This window comes from Cajanus cajan, chromosome 8, assembly GCF_000230855.2.
Source record: "Cajanus cajan strain Asha chromosome 8, NIPB_CcT2T_4, whole genome shotgun sequence".
NCBI lineage: Eukaryota > Viridiplantae > Streptophyta > Magnoliopsida > Fabales > Fabaceae > Cajanus > Cajanus cajan.
In genome coordinates this window covers 8,601,435-8,620,219 of record NC_138524.1, presented here as the reverse complement: position 1 = coordinate 8,620,219, position 18,785 = coordinate 8,601,435, and the positions used below count along the sequence as shown (strand labels likewise).

General features: G+C 31.3%; 1 protein-coding gene and 1 long non-coding RNA gene across 2 annotated transcripts; one reads left to right on the top strand and one right to left on the bottom strand.

Annotated features, from left to right (window-relative positions):
* Positions 1-372: 372 nt before the first annotated feature.
* LOC145950226 (uncharacterized) lies at positions 373-3,015 on the bottom strand. Its single transcript, XM_083061281.1, has one exon. It carries the CDS (start codon positions 3,013-3,015, stop codon positions 373-375), a length of 2,643 nt encoding a protein of 880 aa, XP_082917407.1.
* Positions 3,016-5,777: 2,762 nt separating this feature from the next.
* Positions 5,778-11,265, top strand: LOC109798369 (uncharacterized). Its single transcript, XR_002239780.3, has 3 exons — positions 5,778-6,815; positions 7,030-7,791; positions 8,417-11,265. It is a non-coding gene; the product is annotated as an uncharacterized LOC109798369 (long non-coding RNA).
* The last annotated feature ends 7,520 nt before the right edge of the window (positions 11,266-18,785 follow it).

Genomic DNA, 18,785 nt, shown 5'->3' with positions numbered 1-18,785 from the left:
TGTTATGACTTGCTTAACCCTTCGGCAAGAGGCCGAGCCGGCTAATCAATACTAGTCGGGACGGCAAATGACCGAACCGTCTAGTCCGTATACGGCAGCCTGGATACTTCCGGTATGTTCTATGTCGGAACGGTACCTGACCGAGCCGACTCGATGAATGATGATGGTCCATATTTGCATTAACCAGACTGATGTCGGTTCTCGGCCTCATGCCGAGCCGACGTTGATGGTGATGCTTGTTCGTGGCTATGCATGGGTGTCTGACGAAATGGCACGTGTTGGCCCACGTGACCGATACGGTCTCTCCGGTACAATATGCATATTTCAATGTTGAAAAATTTGGTTTCATGTGACAATTGGACGATGTCTATCTCATCTATTTGAAGCCCTTAAAAATCGTTTACTTTTAAAGTAGATGAAATTAATTTTGGAATAAATAACATAAATTTTGGAAGCCCTTAAGAACTTGCCGCCCGAAACTCCAAACACACATTTCTCGGGGTTGAGTCTCATCTGATGTTGCCGAAGCGCCTGGAACACTTCGGCCAAGTTATGCGTATGTGCCGATACATCACTTGATTTTACCACCATATCATCAACATAAACTTCCATGCTTCGGCCGATCTGGTTGTGGAAGATTTTATTCATCAAACGTTGATATGTGGCCCCGGCATTTTTTAATCCGAACGGCATCACCCGGTAACAGTAATTGGCTGTTTCGGTGATGAATGCAGTTTTTTCTTCGTCTTGGGGGTGCATCCGGATCTGGTTGTATCCCGAGTAAGCATCCAGAAAAGACAAAAATTTGTGGCCGGATGCCCCATCGACGAGCCGATCGATGTTCGGGAGTGGGTAGGCGTCTTTTGGGTAGGCTTTATTTAAATTGGTATAATCGGTGCACATACGCCATTTCCCATTTGACTTTTTAACCATGACCACGTTAGCCAGCCAAGTCGTGTAGTGCACCTCTCGGATAAACTGAGCGTCTAGCAACTTGGTCACCTCTGCTTCGATGGCGGTTTTTCTTTCTTCCCCCGTTTTCCGGCGCCGTTGAGCAATCGGCCTAGCCTCTTTGCTAACGGAGAGTTTGTGGCACAGGAAATTGGGGTCAATGCCAGGCATATCAGATGGGTGCCAAGCGAACAAGTCTCTATTCTCGAGGACCACACGCTGAATGGCTAGGCGCTCCCCTTCGGTTAAATAGGTTCCCAAGTAAGTAACTTGGGATTTTGTCGTTCCTACTTGGAAGGGTTGTTTATCTTCAATGGGCTCTACCCTTTCCTCCTGATCGATTCGTGGATCGAGGTCGATGGCCGACTGCTGCGAAACTGAGTGCACCCTTCTCGGTTCGGTTGGCTCCTCCATTCTCGGCAACCTTAAACTACTAAAATAACATTCGCGCGCCATTTTCTGGTCAGCGTGTATGGTGACGATTCGTCCGGACTCAGCCGGGAACTTCATGGCCAGATGAGGAGTGGAGACTATGGCTCCGAGCCGATTCAAGGACGGTCGTCCTAGCAGAATATTATAAGATGTGTTGGCATGCACCACTACGTACTTGACTGGGATATCGCGGTGATCAGCTTCATCAAATCCGAACCGTGTGGACAGCTTGATATACCCCTTCGTCTTCACTCGCTCACCAGAGAACCCCACCAGTGGCTCGTTGTAGGGGACCAATTCGGATTCTGGAATACCCAACTGTTTGAACGTGTTCCAGTACAAGATATCTGCCGAGCTTCCCTGGTCTACCAACGTTTTACGCACAATGCAGTTATGGATTTCTACACTCATTACCATTGGGTCGTCTTGGTCCGGATCAATGCCTTTGAAATCGGCTTCGGTAAAGGTGATAGTAGGTAATTGCTGACGGACTGTTTCAACGGCGTGAACATGCCGAACGGCCCGTAGATGCCTCCGTTGCGATGAGGAAGATGAGCCACCGCCAGCAAATCCTCCTGCTATGGTATTGATGACTCGCCGAGGCTGTGACGAGGGTTCGACATCTCGTCTTTCTCTGGACCGGCTCCGTTCTCTATACTGACGTGGTTCCATTCTCCTTTGCTCAGGGTCATGCCGTCTTGACCGGTCTGCGTGCCGAGTTGTGTGCGGTCGGTCGATGAAACCCTGTAGCTGGCCTTGTTTGATTAGGTCTTCGATCTTGTCTTTTAAAGCCGCGCATTCTTCTGTCGAATGCCCCCGATTGCGGTGGTAGCGGCAAGATTTTGTTGTGTCGGCCCTGGGGGGGGTAGAAGCTCGTTTTGGAACGGCCAACACGTCCGAGGCCAGCGCTTGCTCTAGTATGGCTGCTCTGTTAGTGTTAAGTGGTGTGTACTGGGAATGCCTTGGGCCACGAGGGGGTCTCTCCCGAGGTACCAATTCTTTCGGGCGACCTCGGAAATTATTCTCGACTGGCCTTTCAGGCTTTGCCGCTACTTCTGCTCTAGCTTGGTTGCGGAACTCAGCTAGCTCCTCCATTTGCATATACTTATCGGCTCGTCGCCGAAGGTCATCCATGTCGGATGGTGGCTTCTTGCAAATACTGTTGGCGAAGGGACCTGGCTTCAAGGCGGTAGTCAGATGATGCAGGGCGACGGCCGGGTTTAGGTCTCGGATTTCCAGTGCCGCCTTGTTGAATCGGCTCATGAATGTCCGAAGGGATTCCTTTTTCTCCTGACGAATGCTTACCAGAGCCAACGAGGTCAGTTGGTGAGGCCTACTGGTAGCAAACTGAATTGTGAATTGGGAGGCCAATGTACTAAACGAATCAATTGAGTTGGCCGGAAGCCGAGTGAACCAACTCAGAGCTCGTCCTTTTAGCGATGTTGGGAAAATTCGACATAAGGCGGCATCATCGGTTGTGCTTAAAGTGACTTGAGTCAAGAACACATCTACGTGTTCATCGGGATCAGTGGTCCCATCGTACTTGTCGAGAGGCAACGACTTCCAATGATCAAGAAGCGCGGTGTGCATGATATTTGATGTAAAGGGATGCCGATGTGCTCCAGCCGGCATCGGCAGTATCGGCTTACTAGCTGAAGCATGAGCGGCTGGGGTGGCAATAGAGGTGTGGTTGGCAGGGGTGTGGTGTCCGTGTGAATGAAACGACCCGAGTATGGGTCGTCTCGGATGGTTTCCAGGTGGGATCTCGGTATTGGTTTTTCAGGGCAGCATTTTCTTCTCTCAACGCAGCCATTTCGGCGGCATCTCTCTCTCGCTGCTGTACCGGAGAGACCGTATCGGTCAAGTTTGTCTCCTCTACCGTTTCGGCCCCGGACTGATGCTCCTCCTCGGACTGGTGTTCAGCGTTAGTCTTCCTTGTCTTCACCATGACGTCGAAACAGTGCTGGATACGTCTTTCTCGAGAGCTATCGGTTCGGCCCCACGGTGGGCGCCAAAATGTACCTGCCTGAGGGTACACTCGTAATCTTCAGGGGAATATGAGGACCGAACGAGAGCTCTAGGTGGATTCTTCGGAGGGGGAGGTACCTGCAAAAGATACTTCGATGCTTAAGTCAGTGTGGGCACGATTTTCTAGGGTAATGAATGAACAGTGACATACCTTGTTACGTGTGACCTATTTATAGCATCTGACATGGGCCTGAGCGTGATGGGCCCTCTCAGATATTTACCAAATTAGGTAATACGATACTAATTGGTCGTTTGGGCTTTAATCATGTACTTACCTTTCTTGATTGTGATTACTTGTTATGACTTGCTTAACCCTTCGGCAAGAGGCCGAGCCGGCTAATCAATACTAGTCGGGACGGCAAATGACCGAACCGTCTAGTCCGTATACGGCAGCCTGGATACTTCCGGTATGTTCTATGTCGGAACGGTACCTGACCGAGCCGACTCGATGAATGATGATGGTCCATATTTGCATTAACCAGACTGATGTCGGTTCTCGGCCTCATGCCGAGCCGACGTTGATGGTGATGCTTGTTCGTGGCTATGCATGGGTGTCTGACGAAATGGCACGTGTTGGCCCACGTGACCGATACGGTCTCTCCGGTACAATATGCATATTTCAATATTGAAAAATTTGGTTTCATGTGACAATTGGACGATGTCTATCTCATCTATTTGAAGCCCTTAAAAATCGTTTACTTTTAAAGTAGATGAAATTAATTTTGGAATAAATAACATAAATTGTTGAACATAATTAGAATATATATATATATATATATATAAATTATTTTTAATAATAAATTTGAATTAAAATAAGAGATTTTTAACAGCATGAGATTTTTTTAAAATCTGAAAACAATTTTCAAACGTTAAAAAAAACGGGTTTAATTTTTACATATTGTATTTATAGCCTTGTCGTGTGTGTAAAATAACTATATTCTTTCTTTATATAATTCATACTTATTCTGATTTCTGAGAGTATTTTTCGAAAAAAATTGTGAGAGTATTTTGTAAGATTTTTTTTAACAAAATACTTTTACAGATTTTACTTAATTTCTTATATCTTTTAATAAATTACTTCTCTTTTTAAATTAAATTCTAATATATTTTTTTAATTATCGATAGTTAAAAATAAATTAATATTAAATATAAATTAAATTTAAATATATTTTTAGTCCCTATAAAATGAATGTTTTTTTTATTTTAGTCTCTATGAAATTTTTTTTTTATCTTTTATCTATCTACAACTGAAAATTATTGTTTTTGGCTCTTGTAAAGTAAAAAAAATTTAGTTTTGGTTTTTCTATAATATTGTTGCTTAATTTTTATCCTTCTAAAATTTGAAAACATTGATATTAATTTTTAATCTTCATATTTAATATTTAATTAAAACATATTTAAAATACTAATATAGCCCTACAAAGTACAAACATTAATAAATATATCCTATGTTGAGTTAATCTTTTATCAATATATAAATATTTAATAGTGGTAGTGTGATATATAATAGTAACGAATAAAACAATGTTTCTAATTTCGGAAAGACGAGAAATTAAAAAAAAAGAAATCTTTATAAAAATCAAAACTAAAACTCTCACATTTTACAACTAAATACATATTTAAGATGAAAAATTATGTATTTTAAATGTAAAATATATTTTATATATTTCAATATCTATTTATTAAATTTTTTCATTATAATATAATTTATATATTCAAAAATATTTATTTATTATAATTTTAAATTATATAAAATAAATATTTATTTTGTAATAATGGTACAAAGTAAAATACCAATATACTAATATATTAAAAAATATATAAGAGTTAAGTTTAACTAATTATCAATCTCGTATCAATATTTTTCTACCAATAAAAAGATATCCCTTTATTTCCTTTATTTTATGAGTAAGTTTATCTTAACTTATTTTACTTTTTAAAAAATTGAAAGTTATTTGTTCGTTTCATTAATTAAAATTGACAGATAATTATAAAAATATTTTTATATGTTAATTTGAATTAATAAAATGAAATATTAAATAATTTTTAAATTTTAAAAAAATTTACAAATTTGATCAATAAAGTAAAAATTTTAAATTCAATTATTAAATCGTTAAAATTTAATATAAAATATTATCAAAGTAAATCTATTTAAATTTAATCACTATAGGAAAATGAGAAAATAGCATTGAGAACTTATTTGGAATTCGGAATTAGATGGTAATACGAGCAGGTTGGGTGAATATATATATATATATATATATATATATATATATATAAAATATTAACTATATGTTTTATTTTTTTAGGTATTATTTTTATATATAAATACTTGATTCTTCTCATACTTGAGGCACTTCATCAATTTTTGCATATACCTTTATATATTTCTTTAAAGCACTTCTCCTTCCCCTTTACCTATTATGTCTCTTTAAGAGGGATTGATATGTTCAGATTTGGTTCACAACTGCGTTTCCTTTTCTTCTCCTAAGGGGAAAGCCTTTTCTTTCATTAGCTGGAATTGAAAAGGATGCGTTTCAATCCGTACGTTTGTTTCAGCTGTTTTCTTCGATCTAGAGTTTCTTAAAGCATGGTTTTTCTTGTTCTTTTTGGACAATTTTTTTAATTTAGTTTTTTGGTTCTCGAGGAATGAGTTCATCTGGGTAGATTCCTTCACCAAAGGGGCCTCCTAGTCGCTCTCCTTCACACAAAATCTCTTTTTTTCTTCCATCTCCTCTCCTTCATTTTTTTTATATTATTTTTTACTTTTCCGTATTTAGTATTTCATATTATTATTCCCTCTTTCCAGTTTCTCTTTGGACAATTTTCCGTTAGATTTGCCTTTTCCCTTTGTAACTTGTGGCTTTATTGAGCTATAATATGTACTTTTGGATGAGAGAATCAATATACCTATATACATAGGTTCTATATGTACATATTATAAAGATTGTTATCAGAAGTAGTTCAGTTTCGACATAAAATTTTAACCCAAATATCATTTTATTCTTATATTCATAGATTGCACTAGCATATATTCATAGATTTAGGTGTTATTATAAGTTTAGTTGCATGGAGAGATTGAGATATACAGTCGTTTTTTGCGGATGTAGCATCATCAAGATTCACATGCAAACGCAGGTGGGTGGGACTGTGATGCAATCTAAGGGATGTGCCAACCGAGCCATAGGTCTTTTGAAGTGAGAATCTTGATGATGCTGCATCAGCCATAAACGACTTGCTACTTTGAAAAGTTGGATAAGGACTATTCTAACATCAACAAGTGGCCCAAAATATATAAAAATCAAAAACTCTAGTTACATACATAGATACAACACAGACATCCTCTGATCTGCGCATTTAAACCAAGAGGCGACCTTTCCCAGTATGCTTTTTGTTGCTGTCAGGTGGGTTTTCGATTTATGGTTTTGTTTACCCTTTTGTTTTCAATTTATGGTACTAATTAATTTTTTATTGTCCAAAGGTATGGCATGGCCTTGCTTTGCAGTGCTTTTGTTCTGTCTTTTATTATTATTATTATTATTATATATCACTGTTGGTATTATTATTACGATATTACTAGCTATCGATACATTAATTAGCTCTTCTGTGTGTTTGCAGACAATACTAGGTTTTCAAATATAGGCTATTTGGAGGCCGAGTGGAGGTCGTTCATGTGCTGACTTCACAGATCTATGAATATTCCTTTTCAACAGAAATGCTGGGATCTAAATGGTGTCTTTTCAGTTTCTAAATATAGATGGAGATATCACTTTATCCAAATCTGGATACAATGTTAGAGAGAGAAAATTCAAATTATACACTAGTATTTGTGGAATTTATGGTACTCAGTAGCTAGTGTTGATGCTGATATTGTGACGGTTTTAACTATTTTTTTGTGAGTATTTGGCATTCATTAGATCTATTTCATACCTAGCTAGAATGCTATGTAGAAACTTTTTTTAAAAAAATTATGTGTTGATCTGTAACGAACTTCGCCAAAGCATGCAGTTCCTATAGTGTGAGTGTTTAAACGTGATAGGAAAAGGATTTGTTGATTGTCACTGATCTTGTGATTTTGATATTACTAGTCAAGTAGTGTTCTTTTGGGGTCCCATTCCCACATGCTTTGGCCTCGTTGGTCACTAAATATTAGAAATACACAAGAATTAAATTAATGTATATGTATATTTGTAGTAGTGGATATTGTTCCTAGTTGGTTTGCATCTCAGAAATTTCGCAGATTATTGAGAATGGATTGGATTTGGGAACATGGATATACAAGAACACGGACATAGGTCATGTCTTAGTTTCATGGTCAAGGTTTTGGCTTTAGCTGGTTGGTGGACCAAGGACCTCTTACAAGATGGACCCTCCAATAAGGTACTCTATCCCTGTGGGAGAGATATTTCAGTCCATCTATTACTTCCCGCCCTTGTAATAATGCTCGAAGTTAAATAGTAGAATTTTTAGAAGAAAATAAAGCAAATATATTCTTATATATCTCCATTATTCATGAAAGTGATCATTCAGTATATTCAAGATCTTATCACACATGGAAATCTGTGTGCCCCCGTCACTGTCCTACTCTTGGTTTCACATATTCTCGCTGCTCCATCATTATGAATCTTGGGTACCCGAAATTAACCAAAGAAAAAGGAAACAGCTTGCCCTATTTTCTTTGTAGAGAAGACTTTGGACCATATATGCATTTGGATATTATAACATTGTCCAGCTACCATGTATGATTCTGACATATCTTCATTTGTAACTAAGTTTTATTATTTATTATTTTTTCTTTTTTGTAAATTGAAACTATTGATTATATATATATTGGTTGAAATCATATACATGTAGTAATCTTGGACCATATAATAATTTCTCGTGTATTAGTTAGGCCCATTGATCTTCTTGTTTTAACTCTTCAATGGTAAAGCCACATAGTTTTTGTGGGCTCTCTACATTGGCTGTTGATAAGGGTAGTAACCAACAGAATCTTTGTTTGCAGGTGATCATTTAAATTAAAAGAATATTATCTTCTAATTTAGGGAGAGATGTTCTCCCACTCTAGCTTCTGGATCACGTATATTTGGATCTACTGTAAGTACCTAGCTATTACATATTATTCTGGAGTAACTTGTTCCTTACTTGTACAATTATTCATCAATCATTTCATTGCATCCCTATAAACTGAATTAAGTTATGTAGTTTATGGTTTAATTTTCATTGGATAATTTGTGGCTATCTATTTAGTTTGCTAAACTTGATAATTGATTGAGACTGTTGTTGTGTGAAAGAACAATTAATGATAATAATGGAAAAGAATAAATTCAAGAAATAGCTACCAAAAAAGAAGTCTTACTTGCATATAGGCATGATGCATCCATTTTAATTTGTTCTGGCCAATATATAGATAGCTATATTTTAAAGAATTTGTCTTTCTTTTCTTCCTTTTTATTCGTCTGAGCTGTTATTTCTGTCAATAAAAGTGTTCATATATAAGATTCATTTTCGTTAATTAAGGAAACCAAAATAAAGTTTTTATTAAAGAGAAAATTATTTATTATTTATTATATTAAAGATACAAATGCCATGATACTATTTCTTAACCTATGTATATGGACAAAAGAAATTCATATATATTATTGTCTTATGTACTGGTACTACATATGTGCATCTGTAATTGTCTGGTCTTGTTTTGATTAGTAGTATTAATAGTTTAACCTTCCACAATGTATTTTGTTGATCATTTGCTTTTTCTTATTTCTACTGGGATGTATACATTCCATGAAATTTCGTGGTCCCTGCCTGCTATTTATTATTATTTTTTTGATACATGTCCCTGCCTATTTATTCATATAATATATAATATATAATCACAAAGATCAAATAAATTGTAAGCAAGCATAAAGTCATATTGTAAATAATTTTTTGCCATATTGTGATGTTTACTTTTTAGGCAAACGTAAATTTTTCCGTCAATTCTAAACTTTTGTGAACTGTACGAACTCATGTGCTCAGCCTTACAGAAATTATTGTGAACTTGTGATGCTAATTAATGTTGTGTTGAACATCATATATGATGCTACAACATAATACTATATTAATTATATATATGTTTTTGCCTTTTAAACTTCATACCAAAGCTGAAGTCTAAGACCATATTTGCTCATTGGAAACCCTAAGTATAAGGAAAAACTTTCTACCTTTTCTACACAGAAGGATAGTTATCATATATTTGGCTCATAGTATTATTACATACTAATTTTGTAAAATACATGTATATTAATTAAAGGAATGGTTGAAAGTACAATCAAAGTTTCACATTATTTAAAAATAAAGAGAATCATAAGTTTATAAAATACACATATGTTATATTTATATGAGATGATTTAGAAAATTACTAAAAGTAAAATTTGAACAATGGCATATACTAGTGTGAATGTGTGAGATCTCCTTGGTGCGTCCTAACAAGAGTAATAATAAGGAAACTTTCTCTACTTGTGCCAACACTTTTTACTTAGGTTAAATTTATTAAAAATCACAAATTTTGTAGATGTACATTTCATTTAATGGTTATCCCTCTTAATTAAGTGGTAGAAAATTCTACTAAATTTTGTAATTTTCAACTAATAATAAAAAGAATATTAAAAGAGTATTATAATGAGTGTCACTAACATTTTTCTATTCATCGTTTCTCTACTTGGGCTTCCTTTTTATTCTTTTGGCTGAAAAGGGCTAGCATCCTAAACAACATGATTGAGTAAAGAAATTCTTTACGAATTAGTTGACTTTTTAATTAATTATTTGGTGCAATTTCCTTATGTTAAATTCCTTGCACACATAATATGTTAACTTAATTTTACATCTAATAGTTTATGTGCTTATTAATTTCTTTATTCATATCCCGTAACTGTGAAATATTATTTTTTTGTTCGATTTCTATTAAATGTGGAAATTCATGAAAGCAATGTTAGTCACAGTACTGTAAGTGAAATTAATCTAACTCAGTAAACTAGGCGATATCCGTGATGGGACCAAAAATCTATCTCCATTTATGAATGTGGCAATTTCCATATTTTCAGCCAAAAGTAGCACATGTAGATAACTTGTGCGTCAAAATGGACATAATCACATGCCTCTGCGTAGTACTGCAATGGCACCATCATTCAGTGTCTGGTTATATCTCCTTTGGCAAAGGAAGAACGCATGCAAATACAAATGGAATCCATTCAGTCTAAACTATTATAAAGGGATTCATTCGTTTTTAAGTTGCTCACTACTGTTTTGTTTGACTCTATGTTCTATACTTTGATGTTTGGTACAAAATGTTCTGAAGAGATTCCCGCATCACGTCATGTTGGGATGTTGAGGTATACATTGATTTCCATGCAAACACATCTGGAAGGGAAGAACTGATATACGGTTCTAGCTTTTACTATTTTCCGCCTTCAATGATTTGCTGTACACATATATTTGCCCACATTTTTCTATATTCTTTTTCATACTTCTTGGTTGGTGAAGTGAATCTTCTTTTTGAATTTGGCATCACCAATATTGGGAAGCTTTCACTGAAACTGTGACTGGTGACTCGATTTAGATGGTCACATTTTGTATATACTAATTTTATAGCTCGAGTTAAACTCTAACTCATTTTATTTTGTCCAAATAGACGTATGATGAGAGATTCTTAGTAACTCAGTTCATTCCATTATTATTATTCTCTGTCCTTCATAAGTTCATAGTATGTAAATCGAGCATGGTTCGTATTAATATAGTTCTGTTTTGATGAAATTTACTATAAATATTTGTAGGTGAAGAACCTATAATGAATTAAACTTATCTTGTGAGTTTAAATTAACTTGTATATTTTTGTTTTTTTAAGAGTTAATTTTACATTATGAAAAAGCTGCATCTTAATGAATAAATATATATATATATATATATAAATAGATTTTAGTTATTTTGAGGATTAATATCTTTAGCTAATACTTAGACAATATAGATCTAATTCCTACTTTATAGGACATACTTATTAATCAAGAAGGTCTTTTGATATTATAATTAAAAAAAAAATTGGTGGAATTTAACTAATTTTTAGTTAGACAAGTAAAGTTTTTGGTTAAATTGAATATTGTTGAGTTTCAATTAATCATTAAGTGAATAATGGTGTTTAATCTAAAGATTTTTAACATATAATTGACTTCTTGTCTATTAATTTTAAGAATGTTATCTTTTATCTATCATTTTAATAAATAAAAAAGAAAGAAAGATAATATTAATCTATTTTAAATTTTAATATCTTCCGTTATTATTGGCATCTATAGAGAAAATTAAACACAATGTTGATGAAGTTATGTCTTCAGATCAAGTTGCCTTTTCTAGACACGATTTTTTTTCTCTTTCTCTTTTTTTTTTTTAAACTACAGCATTCACCAGTAAAGATATATTAAAAAAGTTGATTTTATTTAATAAATATTTTTCTATACACATAAGCTAAAAAGGGAATTCTCAATGTATATTTAAGATAAAGTTATTTACCTTCATCATATTTATATTTTTTCTCACAAAATAATCAACTTAAATATATGAATTTTAGATAGAGATATATTTAAACATATGATATCATTTGTGAGAAAATGTGAATTTGATAGTCACTATAATTCCAGATATAGATATTCGAACGAAGTACATTAGATAACATGCGCGGTAACAAATATAGTAAGAATTGGAAGAAAAAAATCCATGTTTTATTTTTTGAAAAATCTTTTTAATATAAATTTATCTTGAAAATGAACAACTAAACGTGTATTGACTTTTATATTAAAGAAATCTGTTTTTTTTTAAGTATATGAAATTTAAGTATGTGTTTTGAAGTGGTGTTATTTATTTAGATTATAATTTATTTTCATAAAATTATTTCTTTATGTTTTATTCTTTTATTGGTAATATTGTGTATCATACAAAAAATTGTAAAAATATTTTCTGTCTCTATTTCTCTCTATTAATAACTTATTATATTTTATACTTTCTTATTTTTAGTTATAAAACTTGCATAATTTATTATATAAATAACATTTCTTTTATTTAAATACAAAATAAAATAATGTAACTTGTGTAGTCACTAGTCAGACCACAATTTTTGTCACAGAAAAATAAACAAACAAAGGTATTTTCATTTTACATTTTCCGATCTGAAAGTTAGAAACCAAACCATATTTTAATCAAAATGAAAGGGAAAAAAAAAGTTAGAGTTGTAAGAGTAATGCTGAGTTCACAACAATTAGAGACTGACAAAAACTACATCAGCCTCGGAGTTGTCGCTTACAGGACAGTGGTGCAATGGAAAGCTTTTGTACGACTCACCAACACATTAATTTTTTTTTTTAATCATCAATTAAATTTTATTTAGTTTAGGAGAATGCAAAATAAATCTAAGCTTTAAGTTCAGCGGCGAGATTGATCCACGCTTAAATAAGGTAAGAGGTTCAAATTTTGTCTTGCATATATAGTTGCGTTAAATCTTGGAACCTGCTATCTCGAGTGAAAAAAAAAAGGAGAATGTAAAATAAGCAAAGATGATTTAATATAATGAATTTGCATAACAGCATCAATGTTCGTGTTCACATCATGTACGCTTTTTTTTTTTTTACGAGCAAAATAGGGAAGAAATGGAGTTGAGAGAAGCAAGATAGTAAAAGAAATTTATAATCATTTAATGAAATTTATCAATGAAGAAATAGAATACTTTTTTAAAAAAATTAACACATAAATGAATAGTATATGTTTAGAATTCACTTATATTCAAATAAAATATAATCACATTAATTCAAATAAAAATCGTTATTCATGCAAAAAAAATATTTGTTTAAATAAATAAAACTTTTATTTAAATATATTTTCTTTTGAATATATAAAAGTAAAATTTAATTCGAATAAAATTATGTTGAAGGAAGGTTGAGAATTTTATTTATTTATTTAAAATGTTTATTTTATTTATTTATTTTAAGTTTATTATTTTAATTAAATTTTAATGTAAAAATATTATTTTAAAATTCTTTACTTACTTTTAATTAGTTATTTATTTTATTTCAAAATATTATTTATTTAGTTATATAATTTTTTATTTAAATAATTAAAATAAAAAAATAATTTTAAAAATATTTGTGTTCTATTATTTATTTATTTATTCTTCTCTTCTTTTTAATATATTTTATTTTTTATATCTTTCTTTCTGTCTTACTAAACATACATAATATTATTTTTTATCTATTTTTTTAATTAAATAGTCAAATTTTTACTTTATTTCTTACATATTTTTACTCATATGTTTCTTTCTTACTTACTTTTCTATTTTCTTCCATTTTATTTCTCATTTATTTCTTTTCTCTTTTCCAAATACTCTAATAAAAATATTCATTTAATATAAAATTTTATTTCCATCTTCTGTTATGTGTAAAATCTGTTTAGATATGCAACAATCGACAGTTCCATGAATGATAGATAAAAAAGTAGAGGATTATTTTGAAATTGAACAAAAATAATTTTAATTAAGTTAAATTTAATTGAAATATATATTTAAATTGAATTTATTTATCATTGTGAAAAGTAACTTTTAATAATAATAATAAATAAATAAATAAATATTTTCTGTAGTACTATCGTGAGGCCTATCTTACTCTGCTTGCAACAGACCAATCAGTAACCAAATTTTGGAAGCAAAGTGTTTCTTTGTGAGCAGATTTGGCACTATCATGCTCAGAATTTCTACTTGTCAATAATGCAAGCTCAGAGATGTTGGAAGATACTTTTACTTTTTTTCTTTTTCTGCTGACACACAAATATTTAACTATAGGGAGATTATTCAAGAACTTCTTTCAAAATTTTATTACCTAGTGTTTTTAGAATTAATTAAATTAAATTCGAAAACTTGTGCTGGGGAATAGTTTCTTCCTTTTGGGGTTGATTAGCTTTGGAGTTAAGTTAAGCTTAGTTGCTGCTCAATTAAAATATGAATAACCTTGGTGGTAGGTCATTTATAACGCATCATAGGAGAGAAAAGAAAATATGAAAATGAAGAGAAGAGAAAAAAGAGTATGGTAGAATGATACGACGTGTTCTTAAAATTGAGGGCGAAAAAAAATTATATTTTCAAATGATTTTATTTTATCATCCAAATAAAGTTATGTTTTCTCATTTGATTTTTAAAACACCATTATTAAATACAAATTATTTTTCTCTAATACTTAAAAGTTAATCATTTCAAAAAAAAAAAAAAAAACTTCTTCAAATCATAATAATCGAGGTTTTATATCATTTTTAAAGACTCTAAAGAATTTAAAAATTACAAAAAGTTAAAATCAAACATAGGAGTTTTGAAGTCAAAACTGATTGTTAATTTTATAATTTATTTTTAAGTTTAATTTTTCACATTTGAATAATATATTCTTTAATATTGAAATTTAAAATATATAAGAAATAGGAAATTTAAAAATTAAAAATATAATGACCCGTCATGCCCATTACACTTATGAATCACAACTACTAGCGGTAGAACTATCTCATACCAAAAAGGTTTATATTCAAAATAATTGGATATGCACCCTATAACATGTATATAAATATAAATAACTAAAATAATTTTATAATTATATATAATATATATGGTTATCCAATATAAAGATAATATAAAAAATTTTAAGTATCGATCAAGCACAGTTATATATCCCCATCACATGAGGGTACTCCAAAATATCCAAAAGTATTGTCATCCATCTAATGGCCTCCACTACTCACCTCTGTCAACATATCCTTGTTATGTTTTCATATAAAATATGATCATCGTAGTTCATTCACATGAAAAACTAGGAATAAAACATTTATACTCAACACCATCATGCTAACCAAGCAAATACACCACAGGATTCGCATCCCACAATAATCCCCATGTTTGAAAGCTAAAGCAGTCAAAAATCAAACATTCCCTATAATCATATAGCACAATAATATATTCATCCAATGCATATGAACAACAATAACAACTCACACCTCATCATATGCATACTCAACAACTAATGCATCATCACATATTCACCTACGGAGATCTCTTAATACACTTGAGCAGTTTAAGTGGCTTGACCCTACAAAATCAAACTTGATAACTTTCACACCATACGTGCTTACTGAATCCATAACTAAAATGGCATATTAATCCCTACTTTTAATTTTTTTAGTGTCCCCACTTACACTAAGAAAGTATAGTTTCACAGTTAGGACTAGTATTACCAAGTCACTTATGAAATTAGCCCACTAGCTATACTCAAGGAACCATGCAACTTTTTTGATAACCAATTAAGAGTGGTAGTCCTCAACTTCACACATACTCCAGAATGACTAAGAACCTAAAGGAAACTTAAAATCCACTCCAAAAATTCCACACATGTTCAACAATTCTTCTAAGATTTAGCATACCAATGCTTATTAAATACCTCAACCATGCAATTTATGGTACATCAATTATATATAACATATCAATGCTTATCACCATTTTCATTACATAAGTATAACATGTCAATGGTTATTATCATCATCCTAAATACAACATGCAATAGATTAAATAATATTATTCATGCTTACCATTCAACTCACCGAACAATAATTAATCATCAATATACATTATCCTAGATTAATGTATAAAGAACAAATAACATATGAATTACCTTCATCATACATCATGTAAGCAACCAACTTAAACAAGAAAGAAGATATTTGGTTAAGTTTTCACGTCCAGCGTCACACTCCTAAAGAGTCATAAAAACAAATGCAAGTTTTCACATTGAGTGTGAAAACTTGCACTAAGTGCCAAACTCCCAAAGAGTCAAAAGCAAATATAAGTTCTTACGTTGAACATGGAAACTCACACTGAGCGTCAGCATTCTAAAGGCATCCTCCACTCTCGACATTAAGCGTGAGCCTTACACTTAGCATTACAAACCCAAAAGGTTTTGCATATGTAAAGAACAAATCCAACAACTATAAACATCATCAATCTCCAAATTCCTCTCATCCAACCAATAGTTCATGCATGCAGTTCAATATTTATCACTTATTAGCAATATATAACTCAAATTTTGAAGAAAATAACAAATGTAACAACAACACACCAATTAAATTGCCAAATCTTTCCTTTTTCACCAAGAACATCAAAAACACCAAATTCTTCAAAATCCAACACCTACTCCAAATTAAGCAAATTGGCTGGCAATCAACCAAAATAAAGATACATGTCACACCAAATTCTACTAAAAATCAAGTTATAACTATCTTTATCTCGACTTTGAACTAATCTAATGAGGAGAAAAGGAAGAGAAAAAAAGAAGTAACTCCAAATTATTCACATCATCATGCTTTGATTTTATGCCTCAAATACTCAAAAATCCTCGCAACGGAAATGTTACTCTAAAATTCTTAATTAGGAGCCTAAGAGAAGAAGAAGAAGATTTATTAAATAAAAGTATCTCCTACTATCAACATGTATAACATTAAAAAAAAAACCTTAAAATAATTCAAAAGTTATTTTTTTTTTTTGAGTTTTTTAAACTATTTTAAAAAAAATACTTGTATTCTTAAAAGTTAGTTAATGGATCTAACTTTTTTTTTTAAGAAAAGACATCTTAATAAATTGAGTCTGACAATTATTAAATTTACATAGAATACTTTTTACAAAAAAATGTACCCATTTTTTTTATTATTTTTGTTGAATATTTGTTTCTCTGACTAACTGCAAAAAAATTCCAATGCAAATGCCAAGTGCCATCTCATGGGGCATATCGGTTGGTGTGTGTTCGCTGACTAATGTAATGATTATGATTACATGTAGGGTCTGTGGGCCCCATTAATCGTACATTGTGACCCACTCTATGCCCTTCCACTTTCTGCCAGACATGCAACTCCAGGACCCATCAATTAGATCTCTTTGTACCTCAATATCTATCTTTTCTTTTTTCACTTTAAATTTGTAATAATTATTTATTATATTTCATTTCATTACTTTTTAATCGAAACAACATAAATTATTATATTAGTTAATTTTATTAAATTAATATTGTAATATTAAGAATTCCAAATCTTTTCGCTCCCAAATACATTGTAAACGGAAAATACATAAAAATGTGTATTTATACAATTATATAAAAGTAAATTACGAGTCGCAGAATTATTTCCAGTTTTTTTTTTCACTTGTTTATGATACACTTATGTAAAAAAAAAAAAAAAAAAAACCTCCCACTTTTAACTCGTGAGATTATAATATTATTAGAAAAATTGTCAAAATAGTTATTTTTTAAAAATCACCTCACGACTCTATTTTTTAAAAATTTTAATCTCATATCCTATAAATACTCCTAAATCCTAATTTTAGTAAAAATAAAAATAAAAAAAATCAGTCTGCCAAAATTATTTTATATTTCAAAATCCAAACAAAAACGACCCAAAATACCATTAGGTCAAACACATTACAAGAGGATATAATAAGAAGTTTTGTGTTATCCAAAGAGACATCTGATAAAAGTGGAGGAAGATTAGCAAGGCCAGCGCAAGGATGACCCAGTGCGTTTATTTTTGCTTTTTTTTTTTTAAAAGTAAATCTTATAAGTAAAAAATTGTACCATTAAAATATGTAAGAGATAATATTATCATCAATATTAAAAATGATAAATTGGCATATCTCAAGAAAGAAAGAAATCCTAAGATATGTTTTCATCGTCAATAATAAAGAATAAATACTAATTAGATCATAATAAATTAAATAAATAATGCTTTTAAAATTTTAACGGAACATTATCAAATAAAAAATTAAATGCTTAAATACGTTACTCTTTGTAAAATAAGTCAGTTTTGGATTTGGATGCTAAGAAATTTTCTTTGCTTTTAATTTTTCTAAAATTTATAAATATTATTTTTGTAAAATATTTTTTTTTATTTTTATTCTTATAAAATATAAAATTTTTATTTTTGTCCCTAATGATCATTATAAAATAAATGAATAATACTTATTTCAAAGACCTATGAATTTTTTTTGAGATTTCATATGTTACCGAAGCAGAATATCATCCATAAGATAATTACTTGACATTTTAATAATCACATAAATAGTTTAAAAAGTCACACAATATTATACTAAAAACAAAGTTTAAAATTTTAGAAAAATAGAAAATAAAGAGAAAAAAAAATTATAATCCCGATTCACGTGTTTTAATGGATTAAAATAGCTAAAATTAAAATTTAAAAAAAACTAATATTTGAAATAATAAAAAAATCATGTAACCCGTAATAAATAAATAAAATAAGTCTTATAAATTATCTGACTTAATAATAAA

Bases quoted from the DNA above. Each gene is read 5' to 3' on its own strand.
- LOC145950226 (XM_083061281.1), bottom strand. From the start codon at position 3,015: ATGCCGGCTGGAGCACATCGGCATCCCTTTACATCAAATATCATGCAC.